Here is a 26,364-nt window from a genome sequence, read left to right on the forward strand (position 1 = left end):
GTGGAAGTCCTCCCACAGGGGCTCCAGGACCAGGAGCTGCCCCAGGCGCACGCCTTCTCTGCACAGTCTATTGAATACTGGCGGTAATTTCTCGTACCAGTGGCCAGGCATTCGGTAGGCCTCCGCCATGTGTCACAGGCTCCGGTAGTGGTTATTTGTGTAGCTGTAGGCCCGGCCGCGGGTCCTGTGCAGTTTGTCATCTTGGCATCGTCCACTATCCGGCCCCATAACATCTCCAGCTGGCTCAGTCTGTGTGGGGGCCTCTTCTTAGGGTTTACATTGCACTATAGTTTAGCTACTGTGCCCTACACCTCTCCATATCCCTTCAGTTGCTTTCGGTGGTAGCAGAGCAGTCGTGGATTGTGTCCACACGGCCATCCTGGCTGGCCCCAAATCCATTTTGATTGACTCTCTGAATAACTCCGGTTTCTCCAGTAAATGCTCAAGGCAGTCAATAGTTAAGCAATGTTATTGATGAGGGCACTCCTAGGTAGTTAATCAGGCTAGAGTTTAAAGCTTAAAGAAAATAAGTGGTCCATACTCTCCAACCCACCCGGTAGGTACCCAGGAGTGCCTATCCCTTAAACATATTGGTGTTTTACAATGCAGACAAAGGAATAAGTCTGCACAATTTTGCAGTGATTTGTTAAAGGGGTGGAAAGAAAAAGGGGTGGGAGGTCCTGAAACTAGTTTTTCGACCAATGCATTTTCCATAGACTTTGCAATCTGATGTAGCAGTAAAATGGCTTAACGGATTTTTAAAGAAAATTGGCAGGAATATAGATTACGGTGTGTAAATTATATTTTGGTAGATGTAATTTTGTTAAGTAGTTTTAAAGCTATAAGGCATTAAAAAACTTAGTGATATATTGGGCAGAGGTATATAGCGAAGTATATCAGATGACAAAGCAGTATGATTGTCTGACTGCCTTTAGCATAGTAAATAGCCTGAAAAATCAAAATCCAAGGTCGCACACAAGATTTGCTGTGTCCAAGAGGACAGTACCTAACCATTTATGAATACAATATACATATTGTAGATAAATTATATTTAGAGTTAAATTGCCTTGCATCCACATATAGAAAAGAAAATTGATGCGATCTCACAGGGTATGGAACACTTTGGAACTGAATAGGTAAAGCAACATAAGCTTTGATTGAATAGATTGGTGCCAGACGATCTGTATAAATTTGTATTAAAGTAAAAAATAAAAATAAACGCAGTACCATGAAGATACACTCCAGGAGTGGAGGAACGCATGCACTTCGCACAACACATGTTATCAAGAAAACAAAAACTTAGCATAGACACTACGCATCACTAAAATCATTTTACTTCTTAATTTTAAGGCAATTTTACAAAACTCAACATTGAATGATTTTGCAGGTAAAATTCGTCCCGCTTTTACATCGCCTAAATGATCACAGTTCAATTAAAAATACAATTTTAAAAGTGAAAAATTTGACTGTAAACAAAGGGTTTAGCTTCAGGAGAGTTTAACTATGTTCAAATAATTGTTCTCATTTACCTGTATCAGTGAATGACTGGATATCGTATGTCAAATCGATACTGACACTTTCAGAATTTTCAATTTTCCTAAATTTTATTCCAAGGAACCACATAGATATATACTCCTTCCTGAAACAATTGACACAGATTAAGTCAAATCACTTGATAGGATAGATGTATTACTCCTTCCCCTTTTAAATGCCACTCACGAACAGAAGCCCAGACTTGAACAAATCACTATGGGCAGTCCAAATGTATAATTTAATTCTCATACCAGCATCCACTCATATCTGACAAAAGTCCCAGATTCTTGCTCCACCTCCACCTTTCCACAATCTCACAATCTGTAAAAGCTGTGCCCTTTTCTTGTTTATCACAATTCAGCTCAAATGGCAGTAGCCAATTCACAAATGCCATTGTAAGAGTAATCAAACTTATTTCAGCATGCCGCCTTCTGTGGAACAGATTTCAGACCTTTGTGATTCACAAACATCCCAGGTGGCAAAGTGTCAGGCTTCTTGTAACCTCCACCCCCAACTTAACCAACACCCCCAACTCATGGAAATTTTCCACCAGGCATTAAATTTGCAAGTGTGTCAAACATGCTTTGACACCTTCGGTCTCCAAAGGAAAAATAAATGCAGAGAATCCCCTACATCTTTTATACAGATAGTCTAGTTTTTTTTTGGTGCAGTATAACTGGGATGGGAAACTATAAAAAGGTTTGTGCTACCACCTTAGGGATAGCAATATTTTCAATGGCTACCCCCGGCCCACCTATAACTGGGTTTTTTTGGGGAATTTTTTTTTTAATAGCAGTTTCACTTTACAGGGAGAAGAGAAATTGAATAAAATTACCTCCTTTTGCATTGATACAACTTAATTATATTTAAGACTTTCAAAATGCTATTTCATAAATAATTTTATGAACGCCATTTAATTATCCTTTAGTTCACAGCGATCATCTCCAAGATGCCCTCTGGGTGCATTTTTCATTGAACCCCACACTGGCATCAGTGTGGGTTTAATGTGCTGAAAAGATTGATACCAAACTTCAGTTTTCAGTAAGCCATTATGGTAATGACAAACTCCCAGCACCATATACTCTTAATGGCATTACTGCACTTACAATGTCTAAGAATTGGCTTAGGGGTACAGGACTCCTGCACCAGTACCCTCACCACTGGTATAGTGCACCCAGCTAAAGGGGTGGCTGAACTATGCCAGCGCAGTGGGTTGTAGGCATGGCACACAGGCATGTGTGCCACGTCGACTCTTCACTTTGTTCTGCACCAAAACACGCAGCCTGCAAAGGCAGTGCGCGAGTGTAAAGGTACAGGGCCTCTAAGGGTGGCACAATAAGTGCTGCAGCCCTTAAAGACCTTCCCTGGTCACAGTGCCCTGGCTACCTGTTGTACCATTTACCAGGGGCTGACCTGCGGCCAGAGAGTGCAAATTGTGTTTGGTCTTCAATGGAGTTTTAGGAAAGAACATAGGCCCTGGGTAGCTGATTGACAGGGGCCTAAAGCACACTGTCAAAGTACATCAGCAGTTCAGCAAAAAGTGGGGGCACCCACGCAGAAAGAGGGCACTCTCACACCTTTCCTTGTAGTTACTCTATCCAAATGCATATTCCTCGCCTTGTGAATTTTGCCAGATGCCAAAATGGATCTGGAAACTTTAAAGCAATTCCTTTGTGTATCTGTAGGTGGCGTTGTGCAGCACTGCATTGGCTCCGCCTCTGCTGTGATGTCGGGGCCCTTATATAGGCATCACCTCAGACCTGATGTCAGTTTCTTTCCAATCTGTCTGCGCTGTTAGATGCAGAGCCATGTAAATCAGATGTACAGATCTTTCAGATCTGGCTTTTAGTAAAAGTCCATTTTACTGAACTGGAAGGAGGATGGGCAACGAGGTATCTTGGTTAGACAGTCTCTCTTCCATATAAGAGATTGCCAAATATAAGAAACTACTTCTGACTGACTTGGAGACCAAGAAGCTTTCAGGTTAGTGCTTTGGCACACTTCAATCCCTAAAAATGTTCCTCCCTTTTCTTCCCTAGGTTGGCTAGAGAAACGGTTACCCATGCGCTGGTGTCATCACACCTCGACTCTGCTAACGCCTTGTATGTAGGCCTACCCAGTTATCTTTTGAACAAACTAAAGGTGGTAGAGTAACGCTGCCATAACTCTCCTAAACATTCCCATAAAGACCAGAGTAAGACCACACTTGCGCAATCTACATTGGCAACTTGTAATTGAAAGGGTAAAGTTAAAATCTCTTTTCCTGGCTCTTTTCCTTTTATGGACAGCCCTGCTTACCTGAGAAATCGCTTCAGGGTTTATGTTCCTACCAGGCGGCTGCGTTCAGCCACACAACTTCTCGTCCACGTACCGAGATTTTGCCTTTAGAGTTGGGAGCTCTCTCGCGTTCAGGGTAGCTTTGGCCTGGAACCGTCTCCATTTTGACCTCCGTAGCATTCAGGTTCCCATGCTTTTCAGAAAAAGGCTTAAGACTTTTCTCTTTATACAAATAGTTTTTCTGCCTTCTTACCACCAGGTTTGCGCCAATACACTGAGTAGCTGTGCGTGCTATAAATTCCTTAAACATACTGCAGACTCATCACCTTGTGAACAGATACACTAGCAGTACACCACTTCTAGTGGTGGGTTTGTGAAATGGCTCAGACCAGGGAATTCTGCAGGATAGATTGGGCTAAGTGCCCATTCTGCCAGACCTGGCTATCCAGGCAGTAATGCTTGGTGAATATGTGGATGGATGCCTAAATGGATAGCAAATGTCCATGACTGGGGCTTAACAGTGCACTGGTACCAGCCTTCGCTCTGGTGGAAAAGAGTGCAAACCTTCTGGGGGCTGCTTGTTGGTTAGCCCATAGCAGACCTTGATACATAATCCATTTTGAGATGGTCCTCTTTTGCACCACTTGCCATTCTTAGTCCCAGTGAAACGGACAATAAATTGGTCATTCGGTCAATATTCCTTGGTTCGATCTACATAGAAGCCAAGGACCCGGTTAAGGTCAAGGCAATTAAGCAATTCTACCTCCTTCGATTGGTGATTGCCCTATGTGGAAGGGAATGACTACCTTGGGCAGAAATGCACATTCTTTTGCCAAACTAATTTGTCAAGGGAAAAAGATGTATATGGGCAGCCAACAGACAACACCTGGAGTTCAATCACTCGCCTGGTTGATGTTATGGCAATGATTGCCGTCTTAAATATTATTGAACAAGTTACTTACCTTCGGTAACGATGTATCTGTAAGAGACATTAGTTATAGATTCCTTACCTTAGAATGACGTCAGGCTTCCGACTGGATCCAGAGAATTCTTTTCTTCAGCAATATCCCCGCGCATCGGTAGATGGCATCAGTCTACTCCGCGTCGGTAGTCGGCATCGTGGTCACTGGGATGATGTTGCGGTGCCTACTTAAACACAGCCCCTATGCGCGGACGTTAGTTCTGACACGACTTTCCACCCCAGAAGCGCAGAGCCATGAAAGACACTGACCACTGGAGTGCCACACTAAGGCCCTACAAGGGAGTCCCTATCCCTAGAAGTCAGTTCGCAGAGCGGGGAGGATGGGTGGGGAATCTATAATATAGGTAGTTACCGAAGGGAAGTAACTTGTTCGTCTGAAAGAGACTTGGTTATAGATTCCTTACCTTAAGATAGATACCACAGCAATACCAACCCCGGAGGAGGAACTGCAAACTAAGTTCACAGCAGAAAGTCCTGGATGACAGAATGGGCAAAGAAGCCATCCCTCCAGACTTGACTATACAGGAAGTAATTTCTGGTGAACATGTGCATAGAAATCCACGTGGCCACCTGGCAGATAACGATGCCTCGGACTCCACGTGACAAAGCAGTAGTGGCTGCCATAGCTCTAGTGGAATGAGCTTGCAGCCCTACTGGAGGTCCCTTTCTAGCCAAAACGTAACAATTCTCGATACAAAGGACTACCCATCGAGATTGTATGCTTTTGCACAGCCAGAACTTTTTTGGCACCCACATAGCCAACTAAGAGTTGATCGCCCACCCGGAAATTCTTTGTGCAGTCAAGGTAGAAAGACCGAACACGTTTCGGGTCCAGACGGTGGAGTCCCTCCTCCTCCTCCTCCTTGGAAGGGCGCGGAGGCAGAAACAAGGTCGGCAGAGTGATAGTGTGTCGATGTGAAAGGAATGACAACTTTAGGCAGTAACGAGGGGCTTGTTCGAAGCACCCCTTTGTCCGAATGGACAGAGAAGAAAGGGGGCTTAGAAGAAGGAGCCAGAAGCTCACTCTGCGAGCAGAGGTGATGGCAACAAGAAAGGCAGTCTTCAGAGTGAGGCAGAAGAGGACAGTTGTGAAGAGGCTCGAAGGGAGCGCACATAAGGTAAGTCAAAACCAGGTTCAGTTTCAACTGAGGCATTATGAAAGGAGACGGAGGAAAGATGAATAATGCCTTTAAAAAACCTACGTACAATAGGGGACTTGAACAAAGAGGGCTGATCTGGTAGCTGAAGAAAAGTAGAAAATCGCTGCAGTAATACACCCCCACCCCCACCCTTTTTGCCAGATTTTTGATACACTTTGAATGTGCCCTGGGTCCCTGCCAATCAGATTCCCAGGGCCTGTGTTCTTCTCCCAAAACTGTAGCTTTGTTTTAATCATTGGCACACCTCTGGCTCACATGCAAGTCCCCTGTAAAAGGTACCAGTGGTACCAAGGGCCATGTTGCCAGAGAGCATCATGTATTGTGCCACCCTCCGAGGCCCCTCCAACACACTGCCATTGCAGTTTGTGTTCTGATGCAGACAAAACTTAAGAGTCGATATGGCACACATCCCTGTGTGCCATGCTCCCCAACCACAGCCTGTGGCATAGGTAGTTCACCACTCTTGCAAGCCTCACATCCCTAAGGCAAGGTGCACTATACCACAGGAGAGGGCATAGCTGCATGAACAATGTACCCCTACAGTGTGTGTCATTCACAGACATAGTAAGTGCAGTGGAGCCAGATGGAGTACATGGGCTAGGAGTTTGTCATTACAAAATCCACAGCTCCATGACGGCTTTACTAAATGCTAATGAGTTTGGTATCAAACTGCTCAGCATAATACATCCACATTGAAGCTAGTGTTGGATTAATCACAAAATGCACTCAGAGGGCATCTCAGAGATGCCCTTTTAAAAATGTGCAACTCCCTCGCGTCCAGTTGACTAGTCTGCACCAGCCTGTCTCGCACAGACCTGTTTCTATTCCCCCCCCCTCTCATCCACCGAGGTGGAAGCCATTGTGCTCTCATGGGTCAGGGACAATGGCTGCTTGGGGTGGCGGTGCTTCACACCTACCACCAAGCAGGAACAGCATTCGGGGCGGTGGGTCTCAAAGGCTTCCTGCCCTTTAATATGAGAGCCAGGGCCTCTCCTGCTAGTGGAGATGCCCACCCTCTTGACCAAGCCTTACATTTTGGTGGCAAGGTCAGCTGAAACATTAGTCAGGAGAGGGGTCCCCTCTCTGCCAGCACCACCCCTAAGGTGCCCTGGACCAAGGTGACCCACCCCTTAGGAAATCCTCCATCTTGAAAAGAAGGATCTGACCCAATCAGGTTATGGGGATGCACCCCTCTCCAAAGGGAGGCAATATTCTAAGGGTATAGAAATCCTGAAAGCAAGTAGCCCATTGGCTTTCTACGAGTATCTGTATTGCCCCTAAATTCAGCACTTATGGGCACCCCTGTATCTTGATCTTTAGATTACTGTGACCCAAGAAAAGGACCATGAAAACGCTGTGCAGCAGAGCCTGGAAAAAAAACTACTGATTAGGCACCAGCCCAACCAGCTTGTGTCTAGCTCAAAGACCCTGCCTGTCCCGTGGCCAGTGACTTCCAAGAACCCCAGGAAGACAGCCAAGACCAGATCTCTTGAGTACAGCAGTCTTGTCCAGAAAAACTCCATCTTCAAGGATTCCGGATCCAGGAAGATCCGCAACCCCTGCCCACTCTGCACCAGATGCCTGTGGGCCGAGTTAGAGTGGCTCACCTGTCCTGTGAAGTCTCCTGAGCGATCCTGACCTCGTGTCCATCGGTAGATGACCTCTCCTGGACCCCACGAAGTCACCTGTAGCCTCAACATGAAGGCACCCACCGCCCGGTAATGTACGCCAGACCTCAAAAGGCACCCCTTCATCCTCTGCCCTGGGGAGCCCAGCCAACAGTGCCCAGGTGTCCCTCAACTCTTCAATGTACCTACCAACCGGTGGTCACCTTCATCCAGCCTCCTGGTACGCGTCTGCAGCCTCTTTGTGCGACAGATTCCCCATTAAACGCATTGGGTGCCCAGCGTGGAATTTGCTCCCTACACCCAGCCACCCCTGTGCTGCTGGTAGTGGTGCTGCCTTCTGCCCTGTGCTGATCTTTACCCCTGGGGCCTATGCCCTGAAATCGCGGGTGCCTACCTGCAAACCTTGCCTCTGATGTACTGCCAGTCTCCATTAACTAACATTGGGCCCAGTGACCTCTGTATCCAGCCGCCCCAGTGCCGCTGGTGGTGCAGTACTTTCCTTGAACTGACCCTTGCCCAGTGTTACTCTAAAACCCTGAAGACTGGAAATGTAAGTCGAGTACTTGCCTCCTCATGCATAACACTGTTTTATTACCATAGGATTTTATTGCATACTCCTCCTGTGTCATACAAAAGTCTACCTATTTTTATTGCAAAGTTCGACTGCTCGATATCACTAAATTATTTCTACTACTGTCAAGTGTTTACTGCCTTGCAAAACCATTCCTTCTGCAATTTAAACGTATTACTACTTTTAAACAGTTACGTACCTGCAACAGAGTTCCCCTTGGTACTAAGAATAAAATAAAGTAATAACTTAATACAAATCAATAGGTCTAGATTCAGTCTTTAAATGCGTGCAATCATTTCTTGCCTTTGTGGGTACACTAAATGCTCAACACAGCCCTCTGATAAGCCTAACTGCTCGACCACACTACCACAAATATTGCTTTTAGCATTATATACTTTAGCCTCTAAGCCTCTGGGGATCCACTGGACTCTGTGTACACTATACCTTACTTTGGTATAGCATATACAGAGCCAGCTTCCAAAAACCACCAATCAATGAAAACGACATTCTACAACAGAACTGCTGCGAAGGAATACAAACCTTCATGGCTGAATCCACAAAAGACATGGAGCTTGTTGACTGCATACAGCTTAAATGTCTAACGTACATTTTCTTTTAACTTTACGCTCTCCATGAGCCTGTGTAATATAGTGATGGGAGTGAGCAAATTAAGGAGAAATAGAGAAACAGGAATAACATTGCCATCCTAAACGTTTCAATGTTGTAAAGTATCAGAAAAAGGCACCTGTCCTTTGCAAATGTACGACAAGGGCAGCTGCTTTGCACAAAGAACAGTGTTTTAATTATATTATGGCACACCACTGCCAGTTAAAGGAGTAACTACATTTTTTAGGCCACCGCAAAAAGAAATTACACAACTATGCAAATTGGTCCGTTTAACAAAAGCTTCCTTTATTTGGTTATCTAGTAACACTTTGTTACATTGAGTGGTTACATTTCAGCAACAGATGCACTCGGCAAGCAGATAATCATTAGGGAACTCAACACATCAATCTGAACTCTAGCCAAAAAAGCCCCAACTGCCCGTAACTGTAAGGAGTACACAATTCTGCCCACTGGCAAAAATATCAGCTAAGGACTCCTTTTCACACTATTGCTAAAGCTCAGTAGTTACTGTACTTTCAGTAAATGAGTCCGTAGGGTAGGTTGATTGCGTATGGACAGCCCATATATGAAACTGGAGGCAACATCGGTGTCTCTGGCGCACACTGAACCATTGTTTGGCAAGTAGGTCGAGACACCCTCCAAATGCACCGACTTGGGGGGATTGCAGTTCTTTTCAGGGCACATCGCTAGTAGACTATCTCCTATTTAGCTAGAAAACACTACATGATCAGAAAGTCTACTCCTCCACATGCCGCAGAACATGTACAAGGAAGTGCATTGGACAATTCCGAAACTCTGAAGCACTGCACTCTAATAAGGATACACCAGCACTGGTTGTAGACTTTTTTCTACTTGGCTGCTAAACGCCGCAATGAGATGAGGGGTGGGATGGTTCACTGCCAAAGGCCATGAAGAGTTCCAGTAGAACATAGGCAGAGATCATTTGATTAATTTTGAGAGCTTCTGGGAAAGCATGGAGAGAAAATGGACGAGGGTTTCACCAGTCAAGAATGTTGAGGATAGGGTGCAACCTTCAGAGGAGTCCTATTTGAGGCCTTTGAGAAAGTCGGTGAGTGATTGACTGTTTAAGGTCCAACACTGGGATAGGCAGCTTTGAGAGGGATGGCGGAGCAGCTATTGATCTGGAATGTTCCGTGTATGGTAAAATGTTTTGAGCTACTCTAAAGAAGGAAGATGATAGAACTGCAATTTGTCAGTCGAGTTAGATAAGTGGGTTTGTGAGGGGGTGACTCAGTGCTAGTTTTCAAGAGGGTTATGCTTCTGCTGGGTACGTTTTTGCTTGTCCTGGTGCAGTATCTGGAAAGCGTGTTGTAAGGTAGCTCCACAGGAAAAAAAATTCATGGGATGGTCTCCAATATGATTTGAACTTTGGTTGAATGGTAAGAAAAATGAGAAGCTGATTTCAGGATGGTTAGGCTTAAAGATCTTAAAGGTGCTCCGAACACTGTACCAGGCTCAGTGTTTCTTTCGTAAGGTTAAACTACACAACACTTGAGCAATCAAGACTTTTGAAAGTGCACTAAAATTGAATTCTATAGGAGATATTCCATCTCTGACACATAAAAGCAGCTCAAAGGGAACAGGTTTGTTGGAAAACTGTATTAATGCAGAAATAGCAGGTCTCATGCAGCTGGATTCTGCTCTTGCACAAGAGAAGTTAAACTGCAACCGTATCTTAGGTGTGGGGACTTACAAACTGTTTTGGAAGCACTTGCAATATATGAAGAGGAAGGAATCCCTCGCCCCCTCAAACAGACCATTTGTCCTACCTACTATCTCTCACTAGATGGCGACCACGATATAATAATTTGTAGAACAGAGCACAATGCTGTCAATTAGCAGCTTGTCATTTTCTGTCCAGTAAAGAGTATAAAAAAGTTCAACAATTAGTTCTCACAACTCGGACAAAACATTATTCAACTTTACCTCACCTCTGAGTTCCATAGCTCCCTCAGGCCTTTAATTTGGTAAGTTAGCAAATTGTCTCTGGGGGTAGTTCTAAGCATTTACTCATCTTTCCATTAAGCTACGCAAAATACTTAAGACCGAGGAAACACATCTTATGTTCCAATTTTTTTTTTATTTGCCCTTAAAGTTTAGCAGAACAACATGAAAATTCCAAATGTAGATCCGTCACTCTTTCACAACTCCACTCCTACCAAATATTTGAATAGATTCTCAATTCCTTACGTATTTAAGATTGGCTTTTGAGCAGTTTTCACTCCATCGCCTTAAACTACTCCTGCCACCCTCCAGACTTTGCATTAATTCATGATTCAGGCATGACAAGGGTATGCTTTCAGAAACAGTCACTTTCGGTATTCAAATATACATATTAAAAACTTAACCTAAGCTTTTTTTTGCTTTAATGTGTCACAATGACTATCTCAGTCACACGACCAGAGGCAATGTCCTTTGTTTTCTAAGGGCCTTGTGAGTAGCAATGTGAATGTAAAAAGAAGTCACTAATCACCATCTTTTCGTTTTGAAGGGAGGATGGGGGGTTCAAAACTAACAAGTCACCCACGCTCTCGTCACCAGCCGCCTGGACTACGGCAACACCCTCTACGCAGGCACCACGATCAAAATACAGAAGAAACTCCAACGTATCCAGAACGCAGCCGCACGCCTCATCCTGGACGTCCCGCGCCACCACCACATCTCCGGCCATCTGAAAAAGCTTCACTGGCTCCCAGTAAGCAAAAGAATCACATTCAGACTCCTCACCCACGCACACAAAGCCCTTCACAACCAAGGCCCCAAGCTCATCAATCACCGCGTCTCCTTCTACGTACCCACTCGCAACCTACGATCGACCAGACAAGCCCTGGCAGCCGTCCCCCGCATCCCCAGAGCCACCGCCGGAGGCAAGTCATCCTCCTACCTTGCAGCAAAGACCTGGAACTCTCTTCCCAGCTATCTTCGCTCTACACAGGACCACCTCTCCTTCAGAAGGCAGCTCAAGACCTGGCTGTTCGAGCATTAGCCGCGCCGCCCCCCCCCCCCCCCCCGCGCCTTGAGACCCTTCCGGGTGAGTAGCGCGCTGTACAAATGCCAATGATTGATTGATTGACAAGAGAGGGAAGTGGTTTGCCTCACCAGATTCAAGCACACACTTTTACAAACTTAATTACAATTGAAATGAACAGCTATTCAAAGCTTCACTTAAAATCAATAAGTAGTTTCAAATCAGCAGTCAAACCATTAATACACAGACCAACGTGCCATCTGCAATACCATCTGCCTACCTTACTCGTGTGCCAGTCTTATACCCCGATTTTAAGGATTATTTGTAAATAAAGTTTACATTGGATGAACCACATAACAGTGAAGGTTCGTACTTGCAACAGTCAGCAATTGAATTTAGGAGTTGGAATTAAGGGTACCTGATCCCTTGCTTACATATCTGAATATTAAGGAAAAAAAAGTCTACCTACCTGCCTCCAATATCCTTCGTGACGGGGAAGGACTGTGGATTTACATGTGCAAGAGTAATGAAATCATTCCTCTCCAAATTGCCAACCAGAACTCGAATTTTTGATTCCACCAGGCCAATCCTAAAAGGACAATGACTAAGTCACTGCAAGTAGTCAGTTATTTACATTATAGATGCCAAGACAATTTAGACATGCATAAATCACATACCATGCAGCCATTTTACTTCTAGAATTATATATTCAAATGTATCATTTTGCCCACATATATGTAGTATGTCAGGACTAGATCAATGGGCCGCAAAGATACAAAAAGTTAATGGGCAAGTTAAGTCTTCAAATCCTTAGGCATAAGTGTCCAAGTAACCATCAAAGGCTGGTGATCATCTTCCTCCCACAATCAAGAAACGGAGCTTGTTGCATGAAGACCACAAAATGTAGTAGCTATGGAGCACTTTCAGCTTTTCCTTGTTACTTTGTCTAGAAGACATGCAAAGGGAGACTTAAGTAGGAATGGTGGATGGCTTCCTCCAAGTGGGGCGGCAAGGGAGAGAAATCACAACACTAGCCAATATCTTCAGCCTTAGATTTTCCCTTTTTCTGAAGACTCAAACTTTCATGATGGACAGTTACTCAAGGTTCAGACAATATTTTAAAACATAATCAGGGCTTTAAGTTGGCCGGGTCCGTAAAAATCAGGTGCTGCGACAAAGTCTCTATCGGGCTCTCCATTTTAGCCCTCACCAACAGGGTGAAATCTTAACGCTGTAGTAGTACCACCCATCATTGCCTGTGATGTAACTTCAAAGATACCCGTTTTAGTTCTTGCACAAACATTTCAATATTATATACAATGAAGCGTAGTTGTTGCTTATTTATCTTAAGCAACAAACAAACTTTGACAAAGCCAATAGTCCTGGCTTGTTGTAGGTGTAATGTTACATGTTGCATTACATATCTGGATGCATTGATAGAAGAGGCAAAATACTAGTTGGTGGCATGCTATGCTAAGAACAGATTTTTAGCTTGAATTTTTAAGCCAAGCCCTGAATTACATCGACCATGCCTTTTTGAGGGAGCCCCCAGTTTTTTCATCCCACTTAAACCCCGGAGCATAATTTTGTCAAACCAAGCATTATTTCTCAAGCTGGTGTGCAGTGCTACAGTCACGTAACGAACTTTGAGGTAGCCCCCCCCCTACCAAAGTGCATGGAGGGGGTTCCCCATGGTCTGCACACAGTCAGGAGCTTGCAGGCTTGCCCACAGCGCCAGAGTGGGCCCACTGGAGCTCGGGGGCCCCCACACCACAGGGGCTGTGGGCGCTACTGTTACGCCACTGCAGTGATGTGGTCACGGAAAGATAAGCTCCCTTGAAGGTCACTTCAGTAAGAACGTGCCCATGAATGCTAGGGACTTCAGACTTAACTACACAAACCTAAATCTCGAGATGTGGTACGAGCTAAATCCATATTCTAATCTGCCAAAGACTCCTGCTTCTCGGAGTAGTCAAGAGTGTCATGACTGAATCTCAATACAGGCCCTAACTCACTGTCCTGCCCGTCCCCCCCATCAAACCAAGGTTTATTTTTGAGGATCAGTAACCCCCCTCCCCTGTGGTAAAAACCGAGTAACTACATCTGCTAACAAAGGAATAATTAAACAAAAGGGTGACTTGAATTGTATCAGTCTTGAACTACACCCGGTAGTGACCTAATCTTCCTTACAGTGGTTGCAGTCCCCTTCAGAGTTGCCTCTCCAAGCATGCATCTGCTTAGACATTAGAGATAGATTGCCTAGATAAGTAACCAGAAGCATTCCAGAAAAAAGACAATGGCTGGGCCTACTGGCCCCTTAGTACAGGATGTAATATTGCTTAGACAGCAGAAAACAAACCAAATGCAGAAGACAAGGAGGTACATACGAGGCATGCAGCGCATCGCCAAGGGAGATGAGCAAAGCGCTTCAATATTTAACTAATGATATTTTCTGGTCTTGGTATTATTACAAGAGGGAATCCTTTGTTAGAAAAAAAACTGATGGATGTGGTAACACAGGGTTGAGGATCAGTTGTATTTTTATCATAGTCATTTAAGCCAGACTTGCAGACCAGCTAGAAAAATCACCAAAACCATGTGGGGAAAAGGACTACTGAAAGTTCAAATAGATGTGATGGGGATGTCCACTGCATGGTATACCAGCCTGTCCCCCTGCCCAAAGTGCCCGACTGCATAAACATCTGGTATACTGACTTATTTTGGCCTTGGCATCACACTAGCCTAAGCATGTACGCAGAGGCCGAGGCCTGTCCCCAACTATGCAAGGTCCTGGACCAGTACTGTGTCATGGAGGGCATACACCAAACCTGCCCTCCATGTGGGCAGAGGGCTAATGCAATTTTCCTGGGTGTAGCACATAAAACCATGGCGGTTGCATATGGTGTTGGAGGATCAACCGTGTGACCTGACCTTTTTACCTGTGCCACTGAGGGTGATGTCTACAGGTCACTCGTGTCTGGTTCTGCAGTTATTCGCATGCCTCAGAACCTTGCGTTGACATCCTGTGTGTATGTTGAGTGAGTGCATGTGTAGTGTGTGCAGCACATGTACAGAGATAGGGCTGTGTGTGTGCGTGACCCGGAGTGCTGAAGCATGTGGGGTTCATTACTAAGATACCCCTGCCCTGGCATAGCACACAATGGAGGAAGAGAACAGCTTCTCCAGACATTGGAAGTGTGTTGACTGCATTCTTGTTACTGGAAGGGGAGGCAATCCAGAGAGTGATGGACAGGAGGATAAAGACCGGGCTAGCTTTAGAAATTCCATGAGGAACTTTGTTTGCTCCTTGGTTGTTCCTGAGCAATTCAATATTGTAGATGCTAGAGGGAAGGGTAAATGCAACTTGTGTAAGACAAGGACATTTCTAATTCAGGCCTGCCCTTTTGTCGATCCCGAATTACTTTTTTTGTTGGTCTCATAATAGCCACTAACCGAAACCTCATTCTTTTGTTTCCGTGTTATGGATGTTCATGTTTGGAGAAAAGCCACGTGCTACCTGCAGGGAGATGCAGCACCTTATGCCACGCCCATGTCTAGAGAATTGTATCAGAAGAACACTTGAAAGGAGAACTATCCCCAAACGGATTTGGAAGTTTGAGACCGTGGATCCATATACCCAGACTAGAAAGCGATGAGAACGAGCTATGAAAGATCCATTCTCTGAAGGGTCCCGTTGGTCTATCCAACCGACTGCAGGCAGTAACTGCTCTGTGTAATCACCCAATCAAGGCTACAACTGATATTACAACATTATTCCAACTGAGGATACCTCCTGCTGGATGTGCACTCCGATGCAGCCGCATCTGGCTCATGTAGCAGCCCCAAGGTTACTCTCGCTCAGCCTGGCTCATCTGCAGGACTCTAAAGTGCCGGATGCACACCATAGAGTGCCACGCAGTGCTGCATCGCCACTAGACCACCAGGGATCAGCAACTTGAAAACCAAATGAACTGATTGTGCATGTGATTTGTGGGGCCATCAGAGACTGCACCTGCGCCAGATTCATGTAGTATTTAACACCGCTGTGGAATTAAACGGACTTCCTTTTAATTATAGGATATGCTAGATGCTGAAGATAGTGGCATTTGGTCGATTGTTGAGTTGAACTTGAACACCCCGCAGTGCTTTTATGAGAAAAGCGACACATTTCACCATTGCTACCTTAACAGACAAGTGTGGAAGAAGTGGTGGTGCTAGGCAGTGTTTGCAGAGCAATCGTATGTACAAGAAAAGAAACCAGTTTGTACATGATAGAATCTTTCAGAGCCCAATGTGCGCACACACAAGCACTTGAAGACAGCGTTGATTATTATAGTGCAGGGAGTAACACAGGAAAGCAAAGATTTGACATTACCTACATACCTCAAGGTCAAAACGTGAGATTATGAATGTGGCTCCACGGAGCCCACAATACAACATAGTTCGAGCTTGCACCCAATAGGTGGCTCCAAAGTAGGTTCACATGAATAAATGAAGACTCATTAGAACATATACCCTTCATACTACAGATTAATGGATAAAAAATAGCACACTCCGTGAAATGATTTAAACTAAAATAAAGGTCACCTTATCTATCATCCTGAAGGACAGAAATAAAAACCTAAATGTTAAGAGTTTAGTCCCAAACCTTTGCAGAGAGGCAGAACAAAGTTGTTAGAAGTAGGTAAGATTTACTCCTTTTGATAAAAACCTGTTCCTGAATTTCCAAAAGTGACATCTACTCATGGAAGTAGGTCAATTTTGATTTGGGTCTAACGTTAAGAAACCAACTTTCACAGAGAAACCGTCTTGATGCACAGATGTGGTGGGGACTTTTGAAATTTCAGTGCAAATCAAAATGATCATTTCCGGTGTTCGACAGCCTCCTGAGGAAATGTATCGTGAGCCATACATCGATCAGTGTAGGGTGTCTTTCCACTTGTACTCCTTTGCCTGCTCCCCAACCGCCCCACCCCCCACGTTTTCTCATGACAACAGCAATCTAAAGAGCTTTGAACAATACCTGGCTAAAATAATCAAATGTTAGGAACGGATCTGTCACAATTTGTGCTGAACTTCACCAAAAAATAAATATAAAAAGGCACTTACCATTCTAAATGGAGAACCTCAGAAGCTGCACTTGCTGTTAAAACTATGTAATGTCTAGGAAAAAGAGAGTCAAGTTAGTTAAACTGCAACACTACAGCTATAGTGGAAGAATGTGTACTTTCCACATGTCCGTGCAACCTATAGGTAAAAGCAAGCAACCAGATTCAGCTTGTCACTTCCTTTAGAGCTTTGTGAAAAAGGAACCATCCCGTAGTGCAAATGATACATCTTCACAACACTCAAGATATCACAGGGTATAAGCACCATTATAGTGTAAGCACCATTATATTTTAACACTCACCTTAAAGCCAGCAACCACAGTAAGTACCCCCATTTGAATGTGGCAGGAACGTTTTGGCATGCCATGACCACGTTGAAACTATCCACCATAATTGGTTTGCAAATAATGGAACCATTTAGCATTCACCATGGAATACAAACATTTCTGCTTCGGTATACATACAAAAGTAGTTTAACTATAGACGTGTATATTTATTGATGTGAATAAGGTCATTTTATGACAAACTAGTCATGGCAAACAATCTCCAAGTTAAAAAAAAAAAAAACATCATTTGAGGTGAAAACTGGGGTCTGCACCTTGTACGTTGTGGATTTGTGGAAGTCACAGGAAGTGAAGATTTGTTATTTATGTACCTCAGGAAGTTTCCCAATGTGGGCATAACGCTCATTTACTCGTGGAGAAAGGAATATGCTACTTACCAGTATGCATCTTTTCTTGGCATGTAGAGCTACAGATCTATACACTGTGCATAGATCGCCATCTGGTGTTGGGCCCGGATGTTTGCAGTTTGTTTTTCTACTTTGACAGTCTTTGGAAGTCACGTCGGTGACTCCTCCTTCGGTCCGTACTGCGCATGGGCTTCGGCTCCATCCCCACATTGGTTTTCGCCAGCAGGAAAAAGATGGAGCGTAGTGATAATAGTAAGAAACCCATGTGTGTTGTATCTAAATAAGATAGACTGGAACGGATACAGGTAGCCGGGGAGGCGGGTGGGCGTGTATAGATCTGCATCTGTTCTTGGCATGTAGAGCTGCAGACTGGTAAGTAGCATATTCCGTTCGAGGCATATGAGCTGCAGATTATACACTGTGCATAGATTATATAGCAGTACCCAACCCTTGCGGCGACCACCGGTATCCGTTGCAGTGGTTTGAAACAGTGTCTTTAGTACAGCCTGGCCCACACTAGCTTGTTGTTTGAAGTGCACGTCTACACAGTAATGTTCTGTGAAGGTGTGCGGTGTTGACCATGTGGCTGCTTTGCAGATGTTATCTAAGGGTATGTTCCCTAGAAAAGCCATAGAAGCCCCTATCTTTCTTGTAGAGTGGGCTTTAGGTGGAACAGAATGTTCTTTTTGCTTTGTGATAGCAAATTTGTATGCACTTTACAATCCACCTAGCTATCCCTGATTTTGAGATGGGGTTGCCTTTATGCGGTGGAGAAAAGGAGACAAACAACTGTTTAGTCTTTCTGAAAGGTTGCGTTCTTTGTATGTAGTACAGTAAAGCCCTTTTAACATCTAGTGTATGTAGAGCCCTTTCCGCAACAGATTGGGGTTGCGAGAAAAAAAACGGTAATTCCACCGATTAAGATGGAAGGGGGAAATGACCTTGGGCAGAAATTTTGGATTTGTGCGAAGTATCACCTTGCTGTGATGTATCTGTAAAAAGGGTTCTTGTATAGTGAACACTTGTATCTCACTAACCCTTCTAAGGGAAGTGATAGCTACGAGGAAAGCTGTTTTCCAAGTAAGGAACTGTAGCTCACATTTATGCATTGGTTCGAAAGGCGGACCCATTAGCCTTGTAAGAACTACGTTTAGATTCCACACAGGTGAGGGTGGTGCCCTGGGTGGAATTACTCTTTTAAGGCCTTCCATGAAGGCTTTAATAGCAGGTACTCTGAAAAGTGATAAATGCCGTCTGTTTTGCAGGTAAGCAGCAATTGCTGCTAGGTGTAGACGGATGGATGAGTACGCCAGGTTACACCTTTGAAGATGGAGCAGATAGCATATGATGTGCTGTATGGATACATCTAAAGGGTTGATTGTATTGTTACGGCAGTAAACAACAAATCTCTTCCACTTTGCGGCATAGCATGCTCGAGTGGTAGGACGTCTGGCTTCCCTGATGAACAAGTTACTTACCTTCGGTAACGATGTATCTGTTATTTCCCCAGGCGTCAGACTGGATCCGGAAGATTTTTCGTCAGCAATACCCCTTGCGCGTCGCTAGGCGTCGTCTGCGGCTCCGCGTCAGTCGTCGGCGTCGTGCGCCGGAATGACGGAGTACTTAGACGCCGCCCTCTCGCACCAACGTCCGTTCTTGTACATAGCCTTCCGCGCCAGGAACGCAGAGCCATGCAAGAGACCGACACTGGTGCCCAAAAAAAATTCTAGGGCCCTGAAAGGGATAGCCTTAACCCTAGATGTCAGTTCGCAGAACGGGGAGGATGGGTGGGTCGGTGAGGAATCTAACTAATGTTTCTTACAGATACATCGTTACCGAAGTAAGTAACTTGTTCATCTGAAAGAAACACGTTAGTTAGATTCCTCACCTTAGAATAGATACCCAAGCAATACCAACCCCGGTGGTGGGTCTGCGAACCAAGATCACACCAGAAAGTCCTGGAGGACAGAACGGCCAAAGAAGCCATCCCTCCGGACTTGGCTGTCTAGGCAATAATGCCTGGCAAACGTGTGCAGCGAAGCCCACGTTGCCGCCTGACAGATGTCCTGCAAAGGGACTCCCCGTCCCAAAGCAGTAGTAGCCGCTGTGGCCCAAGTAGAATGGGCGCGCACCCCAACAGGCGGTTCCTTTTTTGCCAAGGAATAACAGATTTTATACACAAAACGACCCACCGGGAGATGGTCCGTTTGTGTACAGCCTTGCCCTTCTTTGCACCCACGTAGCCAACGAAAAGCTGGTCGTCCACTCGGAACTGTTTAGTGCGGTCCAAATAAAAGGAGCGCACATTTTGGGTCCAGACGGTGGAGCCGCTCTTCCTCTTTGGAAGGATGCGGAGGCGGAAAGAAGGTGGGCAAGGTGACAGATTGCCCAAGATGAAAGGGGGTCACCACTTTTGGAAGAAAGGAGGGACGAGGCCGGAGGACAACCTTGTCCGGATGAACAGAGAAAAGGAGGCTTGGACGATAGAGCCTGGAGCTCACTCACCCGTCTAGCCGAGGTGATGGCTACCAGGAAAGCAGTCTTAAGAGTTAGAAGACGAAGAGGACAATTGTGAAGCGGCTCAAAGGGAGCGCACACCAGGAATGTCAAGACAAGATTCAAGTCCCACTGAGGCATTACGAAAGGGACAGGAGGGAACGTGTGAGTAATGCCTTTAAGAAAGCGTGACACTACAGGGGACTTGAAAAGAGGGCTGATCTGGAAGCCGTAAGAAGGCAGAGAGCAGCAAGATAACCTTTCAAGGTGCCCAGGGCAGAGCCCTGCCGGGCCAAAGAAAGAAGAAAGAGGTGAACCTCAGAAAGAGGGGCGGAGAGGGGATCCACAGCCTTTGCTGTGCACCATGCCACAAATTTGTTCCACCGGCAGGCGTATACCGTCTTTGTGGAGGGACGCCTGGCTGCCAGAATGATATCACAAACTTCAGGAGGCAAGTCAAATGGCATCAACTGCCGCCGCTCAATCTCCACGCATGGAGGTGGAGGCTGGACAGGTTCAGGTGGAGGACCGTCCCCTGCTGCTGCGACAGAAGATCCTCCCGAAGGGGCAGACGTATCGGAGGATCGGTCAACATACTGAGTAGCTCGGGATACCAGTACCTTCGTGCCCAATCCGGAGCCACCAAGATGACTTGGGCCCGGTCGCGCCTGATCTTCTTCAGCACTCTGGGCAGAAGTGGTATAGGCGGAAAGGCGTACAACAGACCGCAACTCCACTCGTGACGAAAAGCGTCGCCGAGCGAGTGCCGCCTTGGAAATTCCAACGCGCAGAACTGCTGACATTGCACGTTCGTCGGTGGCGAATAGATCTAACCAAGGCTCTCCCCACTGCTGAAAGAGACCTTGCGCCACCTCGGAGTTCAGACGTCATTCGTGATCCATCATGCACCGGCGGCTGAGTTTGTCTGCTCTGGCGTTCAGAGAGCCCGCCAGATGTTGAACCACCAGGGTGACGCCCTGGTGTTCCAGCCATGTCCAGAGGCGCAGAGCCTCCTGACAAAGGGTCCACGACCCCACCCCGCCCTGTTTGTTGCAATACCACATGGCGGTGGTGTTGTCCGTGAACACCTGCACGACACTTCCCCGGACAGAGGGAAGGAAGGCTTTCAGTGCAAGTCGGATCGCCCGCAGCTCCAACAAGTTGATGTGGAGGCGAGACTCCGCCGGAGACCAGAGGCCTCTGATCTCCGCCTCTCCCATATGGCCACCCCATCCCAGGAGGGACGCATCCGTCACTACGACATGCTCCGGTAGGGGTAGGGAGAGGCTCTTGCCCGTGACCCAATCGCGGTCCGTGAGCCACCACTGCAATTGCTGTGCAGTGCCCTCCGAGATCAAGACATGGTCGGACAGGTTGCCGGGATGCTGGGCCCACTGAAACTTCAGGTCCCACTGCAGAGCCTGCATGCGCCGCCTGGCGTGATGCACTAGTAGGATGCAGGAGGCCATCAGCCCCAGAAGCCGCAACACTAGCCTGACCGAAACATAGGATAGAGGCCGAAAGATGGGAATCAGGGCCTGTATATCCCGGACCCGCTGCTCCGGTGGATGGACCCGGGAATCAGGGCCTGTATATCCCGGACCCGCTGCTCCGGTGGATGGACCCGGAATCGAGAACCGCTCCGATGAAGAGGAGCTTTTGAGAGGGGCTCAGGTGTGACTTCGGCACGGTGATGGAAAACCCCAGCAAATGCAGGAGATCCGCCGTAGTCTGGAGGTGGGAGAGGACTGTTTGGGGCGAGCCCGCCTTCAACAACCAGTCGTCCAGATAGGGGAAGACTGGAACCCCTGATCTGCGCAGATGAGCTGCGACCACCGCCATCACTTTCGTGAACACCCGAGGGGCACTGGTGAGGCCGAAGGGGAGCACGGTGAACTGAAAGTGCTCCTGACCCACCGTGAACTGCAGGTAACGCCGGTGGGCCGGCAGGACGGGAATGTGGAAATATGCGTCCTGCAAGTCCAACGCTACCATCCAGTCTCCAGGGTCTAAGGCAGCTAGAACCTGAGCCAAAGTCAACATTTTGAACCGTTCCTTCCGGAGGAAGGCATTGACGTTCCGGAGGTCCAAGATAGGGCGTAGGCCCCCTTTGCCCTTCTTGGGAACCAGAAAGTAGTGGGAATAACAACCACGACCTACTTCTGGGCTCGGAACACGCTCGACGGCCCCCTTGGCCAAGAGGGCCAAAACTTCCTTGTGGAGAAGATTCAAATGATCCCCCGAGATACGGTGGTGCTGCGGTGGCATGGCTGGAGGGGTCGTCTCGAAGGGGAGGGAGTAGCCCCTTCGGACGATTTGCAGCACCCACCTGTCCGACGTGATGGAACGCCAGTGGAGCAGGTGATGGCGAACTCTGCCGCCCACTGGCGTGGAATGGGCCTGAAAGCTCGGACTAGGAGGGCTTTGAGGCGGATGCTGCCGGGGTGGATGTGGACTGACCGCGTCGTCCTCCGGTACCGCCTCGGCAGAAACCACGTCCGCGACCGCGTGCAGGCTGGTTCTGCGGCCGGTGGCTAGGCGGACGTGAGGAGGTGCCCCTTCCTTGGCCACGAAAGGAGCGAAAAGCGTAAGTTTGTGGCCGCGGGACCGAGAGGCCCAAGGACGTGGCCGTAGCCCGGGAGTCCTTGAAGCGAGCCTGCGCACTGTCCACTTTGTCACCAAAAAGGCGAGCGCCATCAAAAGGCATGTCCATGAGGGTGCTCTGGACATCCCCTGAAAAAGACGTGGACTGCAGCCAGGCGTGACTTCGAAGCGCCACCGTGGTAGAAATCGCGCTACCCAGCGAGTCCGTAGTGTCGAGTCCACATCGGATTGCATGGCGCGCTGCATCTCTCCCATCGGCCAGGGCCGAGGAAAGCCGCGCCCGGGCCTCCTCCGGGCACAGTGGCAGCACGTCCTCCACCGCATCCCACAGAGTGGGAATAATGGTCCAAGAGACAGGCGGTGTTCAAAGACCGCAGGCCCAAACTGAGCGAAGAGAACAGCTTTTCCAAACTGTTCCAGTCTCTTGGAATCCCAGTCCGGAGGAGCGGACGGGAAGGAGGATTGGGAGGTAGAGGCCTGGATAACCAGACTCTCGGGGGTGGGGTGTTGGGACAGAAAACAGGGGTCGCCCGGAGCAGGGCGGTGGCACCTGGCAACGTTCCTATCCACAGGAGGGACTGTGGAGGGCTTGGACCAGGTGCCCTGCAGAACGTCAGTGAGGGCCTCATTGAATGGCAGCAGAGGCTCAGTGGAGCATGCGGCAGACTGAAGCACCTCAGTGAGGATGTTAGTCCTCACAGCCACGGCAGGCAGCTCAAGCCCAAGGGCTTCTGCCGCCTTGCGCAGCACCACAGAAAAAGCTGCCCCCTCCTCCGAAGCCACAGTCTGAGGAGAGATGAATCCAGTGTCCGGAGAGGTATCCAACCCACTGGCCTCCCCCAGTTCATCTGCCCAGTCCTGTGCAAGTTGGCTCCGAAGAGCCATAGGGTCATCAGACCCCTCCCAGTCGCCCCCGTCATCCGATTCCTAGTAAACAGGAGGAATGATCAGAGCCGGTCGATAGACAATATGTGTCTAGCAGCGTCGGGCGGCGCCGCATCGGGGTCAGGACCGGACAGGGGCTGAACTGGGGATCGACGTCTACCGGTGTCGGCGCCGGCGGAGGAGGCGTAACGAGGTCGACAGGCTCCTCGGGCACCTGCGGCGTCGGGGCCGGAGCCTCCAATGGCGCCAGGGCCGGAGCCGCCGGCATGCGAGGTCGCCCAGTCGAGTCCGCGGGGCCCGAAGGCGTGCCAGCGGGCGTCGACGGCGGGGCCAGGCTTCTCATGGCCGAGAGGAAGGCACTGACCTCCGCCGGCGTCGCGTCAGTCCCAGGGACCGTCGGGTATGGGGACTTGGGCGGCTCCTGCGGAGCCACGGGGTGGAACCACCCGGACCCTCGGCTGAGTCGCGCGACCGGCGAGGGGAGTCCGAAGAGCGGTGTCACTTATTGGACTTCTTGGAGTGCCTCGACTTACCCGAAGACTTCGAGCCAGACGAGTGACGATGTTGAGTGCGGCTCCGCGACCGATCCTTGGACCTCCTCCTGGACCGGGATCGAGAGCGACGCAGAGCCGAGTGGCGAAGCTCGAGAAGCTTGCGTGACCACTCCGCCTAGCCTTCGAGGTCAGGGCCATACAATCTGAGCATGACGCCGCGTCGTGGTCGAGGCCCAAGCAGTACAGGCAACGGCGGTGATGATCGGTCACCGACATCAGTCGGTGACAGTCGTCGCAGGCCTTGAAACCAGGCATCCTACCGGCACCGGAGTCGAGAATTGACCAAAAAGAGTCAAAAAAAGTTAGTCAAAAATTGACTAAAGGGGTAGCTCTCCCAGATCTGCGCTTACTGGCGCGGAAAAAAGAAGAACTGACGTCAGCGCGCGAGGGCGGCGTCCAAGTACTCAGACGACATCATTCCGGCGCACGACGCCGAACGCGGAGCCGCAGACGACACCTAGCGACGCGCAAGGGGTATTGCTGCCGAAAAATCTTCCGGATCCAGTCTGACGCCTGGGGATATTCTAAGGTAAGGAATCTAACTAACGTGTTTCTTTCAGATAATGTTCATGCAATCAGGGGGAACGTTAAGGTACCCAAATTCTAAGATTTCAGGAGCCAGATCGCAAGGTTGAGCTGAGCTGGGTCCGGGTGCCTGATTTCTCCATGGTTCTGGGTTAGGAGGCATGGGGACAGGTGCAGTTTTTGATGTGGCACCACCGAGAGCTGTAGTAGTGTGGTGTACCACGGCTGCCTGGCCCATGTTGGGGCTACCAGAATGAGTGTGAGGGAGTGCTGTTGTAGCTTCCTTACCACTAATGGAATTAGTGGGAGAGGTGGAAAGGCGTATGCAAATTTGCCTGACCAGTTCATCCATATCGCATTGCCTTTGGACAATGGGTGTGGGTATCTGGCGGCGAAGCTTATGCATTTTTTGTTTTCGTGGGTGGCGAAGTGGTCTATCTGAGGATGCCCCCACTTGTGAAAGAATGGGTGAAGAACTTGTGGATGCAGTTCCCATTCGTGCATTTGCTGCGTTTGTCTGCTGAGCAGATCTGCCATGGTGTTTTATATACCTGGGACGTGCTGTGCCAGGAGAAAGATTTGTGGAATTGCCCATCTCCATATGCTCTGTGCTAACCGAGAGAGCTGGGGAGAGTGTGTCCCCCCCTGTTTTTGAATGTAGTACATTGCAGTCATATGGTCTGTGCGAATGAGGACTGCTTTGGCTGAGATTTGTTTCTGAAACGATTTCAGGGCTAGAAAGATCGCCAATAACTCCAGATGATTGATGTGGAGTAACCTCTGTTGTGGCGTCCATACACCTTGCACTGTGAGGTGTAATAGGTGCGCTCCTCAGCCGGAGAGCGATGCGTCCGTTGTTCGAATCACCTGAGGAACCGGGTCCAGGAACGGTCGCCCTTTGGAAAGGTTTGTGGTGTTCCACTACTGCAGAGAGCGATGGGTGCGACCGTCCACCAACACCAGATCCGTCAGCTGTCCCTGGGCCTTGTTCCACTGGCATGCTAGGCACTCTTGGAGTGGACGCAGGTGAAGTCTTGCATGAGGCACTATGAAGATGCAAGATGCCATCATTCCTATTAGTTTCATGAACACTCTTGCTGGGAGTGAGTGCTGAAGAAAGAATCTTTGGCGCAAGACTTGTATACTTGCGATTCTGGCTGAGTTGGGATAGGCTATGGCTCTTGAGGTGTCTATAGTGGCACCGAGGTATTGTTTTGTGTGAGACGGTATCAAGTGGGACTTTTGGTGGTTCACCGTGAAGCCTAGCTGGTGGAGTAGTTGGATGGTAGTGTTTGTATGCTGCACACACTGGTGGTAGGACGCGGCTTTTATGAGCCAGTCGTCCAGATAGGGGAAGACGTGAATGTTCTGTCTTCTGAGGTGTGCCGCCACTACTGCCAGGCATTTGGTAAACACCCGTGGTGCGGTTGTGACCCCGAAGGGGAGAACCTTGAACTGATAATGCTGGCCGTCCACCACAAATCGGAGGTACTTTCTGTGAGCAGGGTGTATTGGAATATGAAAGTATGCGTCTTTCAAGTCCAGTGTAGTGAGAAAGTCGCCCTGACAGAGGAGTGGGAGAACTTGGAGAGTTACCATGTGAAAATGGTCTGAATGGATGTATGCATTTAGAGGCCGGGGGTCTAGAATGGGCCGTAGGGTCTCGTCCTTCTTTGGTATTAGAAAGTACAGAGAGTAGACCCCTAAATTTTGCTGATTGACAGGGACTTGCTC

At 48.0% G+C, this 26,364-nt stretch overlaps 1 protein-coding gene across 3 annotated transcripts in view; it reads right to left on the reverse strand.

The window, feature by feature from the left end:
• The window catches only part of PAPOLG (poly(A) polymerase gamma), a 465,484-nt gene that overhangs the window by 53,944 nt on the left and 385,176 nt on the right, over positions 1-26,364 (reverse strand). For all 3 annotated transcript variants that reach the window (XM_085612363.1, XM_085612362.1, XM_085612364.1), the window contains 3 exons: positions 16,877-16,930; positions 12,237-12,356; positions 1,530-1,639 (listed from right to left, as the gene is read on the reverse strand). In XM_085612363.1, coding sequence (XP_085468489.1) covers positions 1,530-1,639; positions 12,237-12,356; positions 16,877-16,930 — 284 coding nt within the window. The remainder of the gene's footprint in view (positions 1-1,529; positions 1,640-12,236; positions 12,357-16,876; positions 16,931-26,364) is intronic.

The sequence above is a fragment of the Triturus cristatus genome, chromosome 6, assembly GCF_964204655.1.
Source record: "Triturus cristatus chromosome 6, aTriCri1.1, whole genome shotgun sequence".
NCBI classification, from domain to species: domain Eukaryota; kingdom Metazoa; phylum Chordata; class Amphibia; order Caudata; family Salamandridae; genus Triturus; species Triturus cristatus.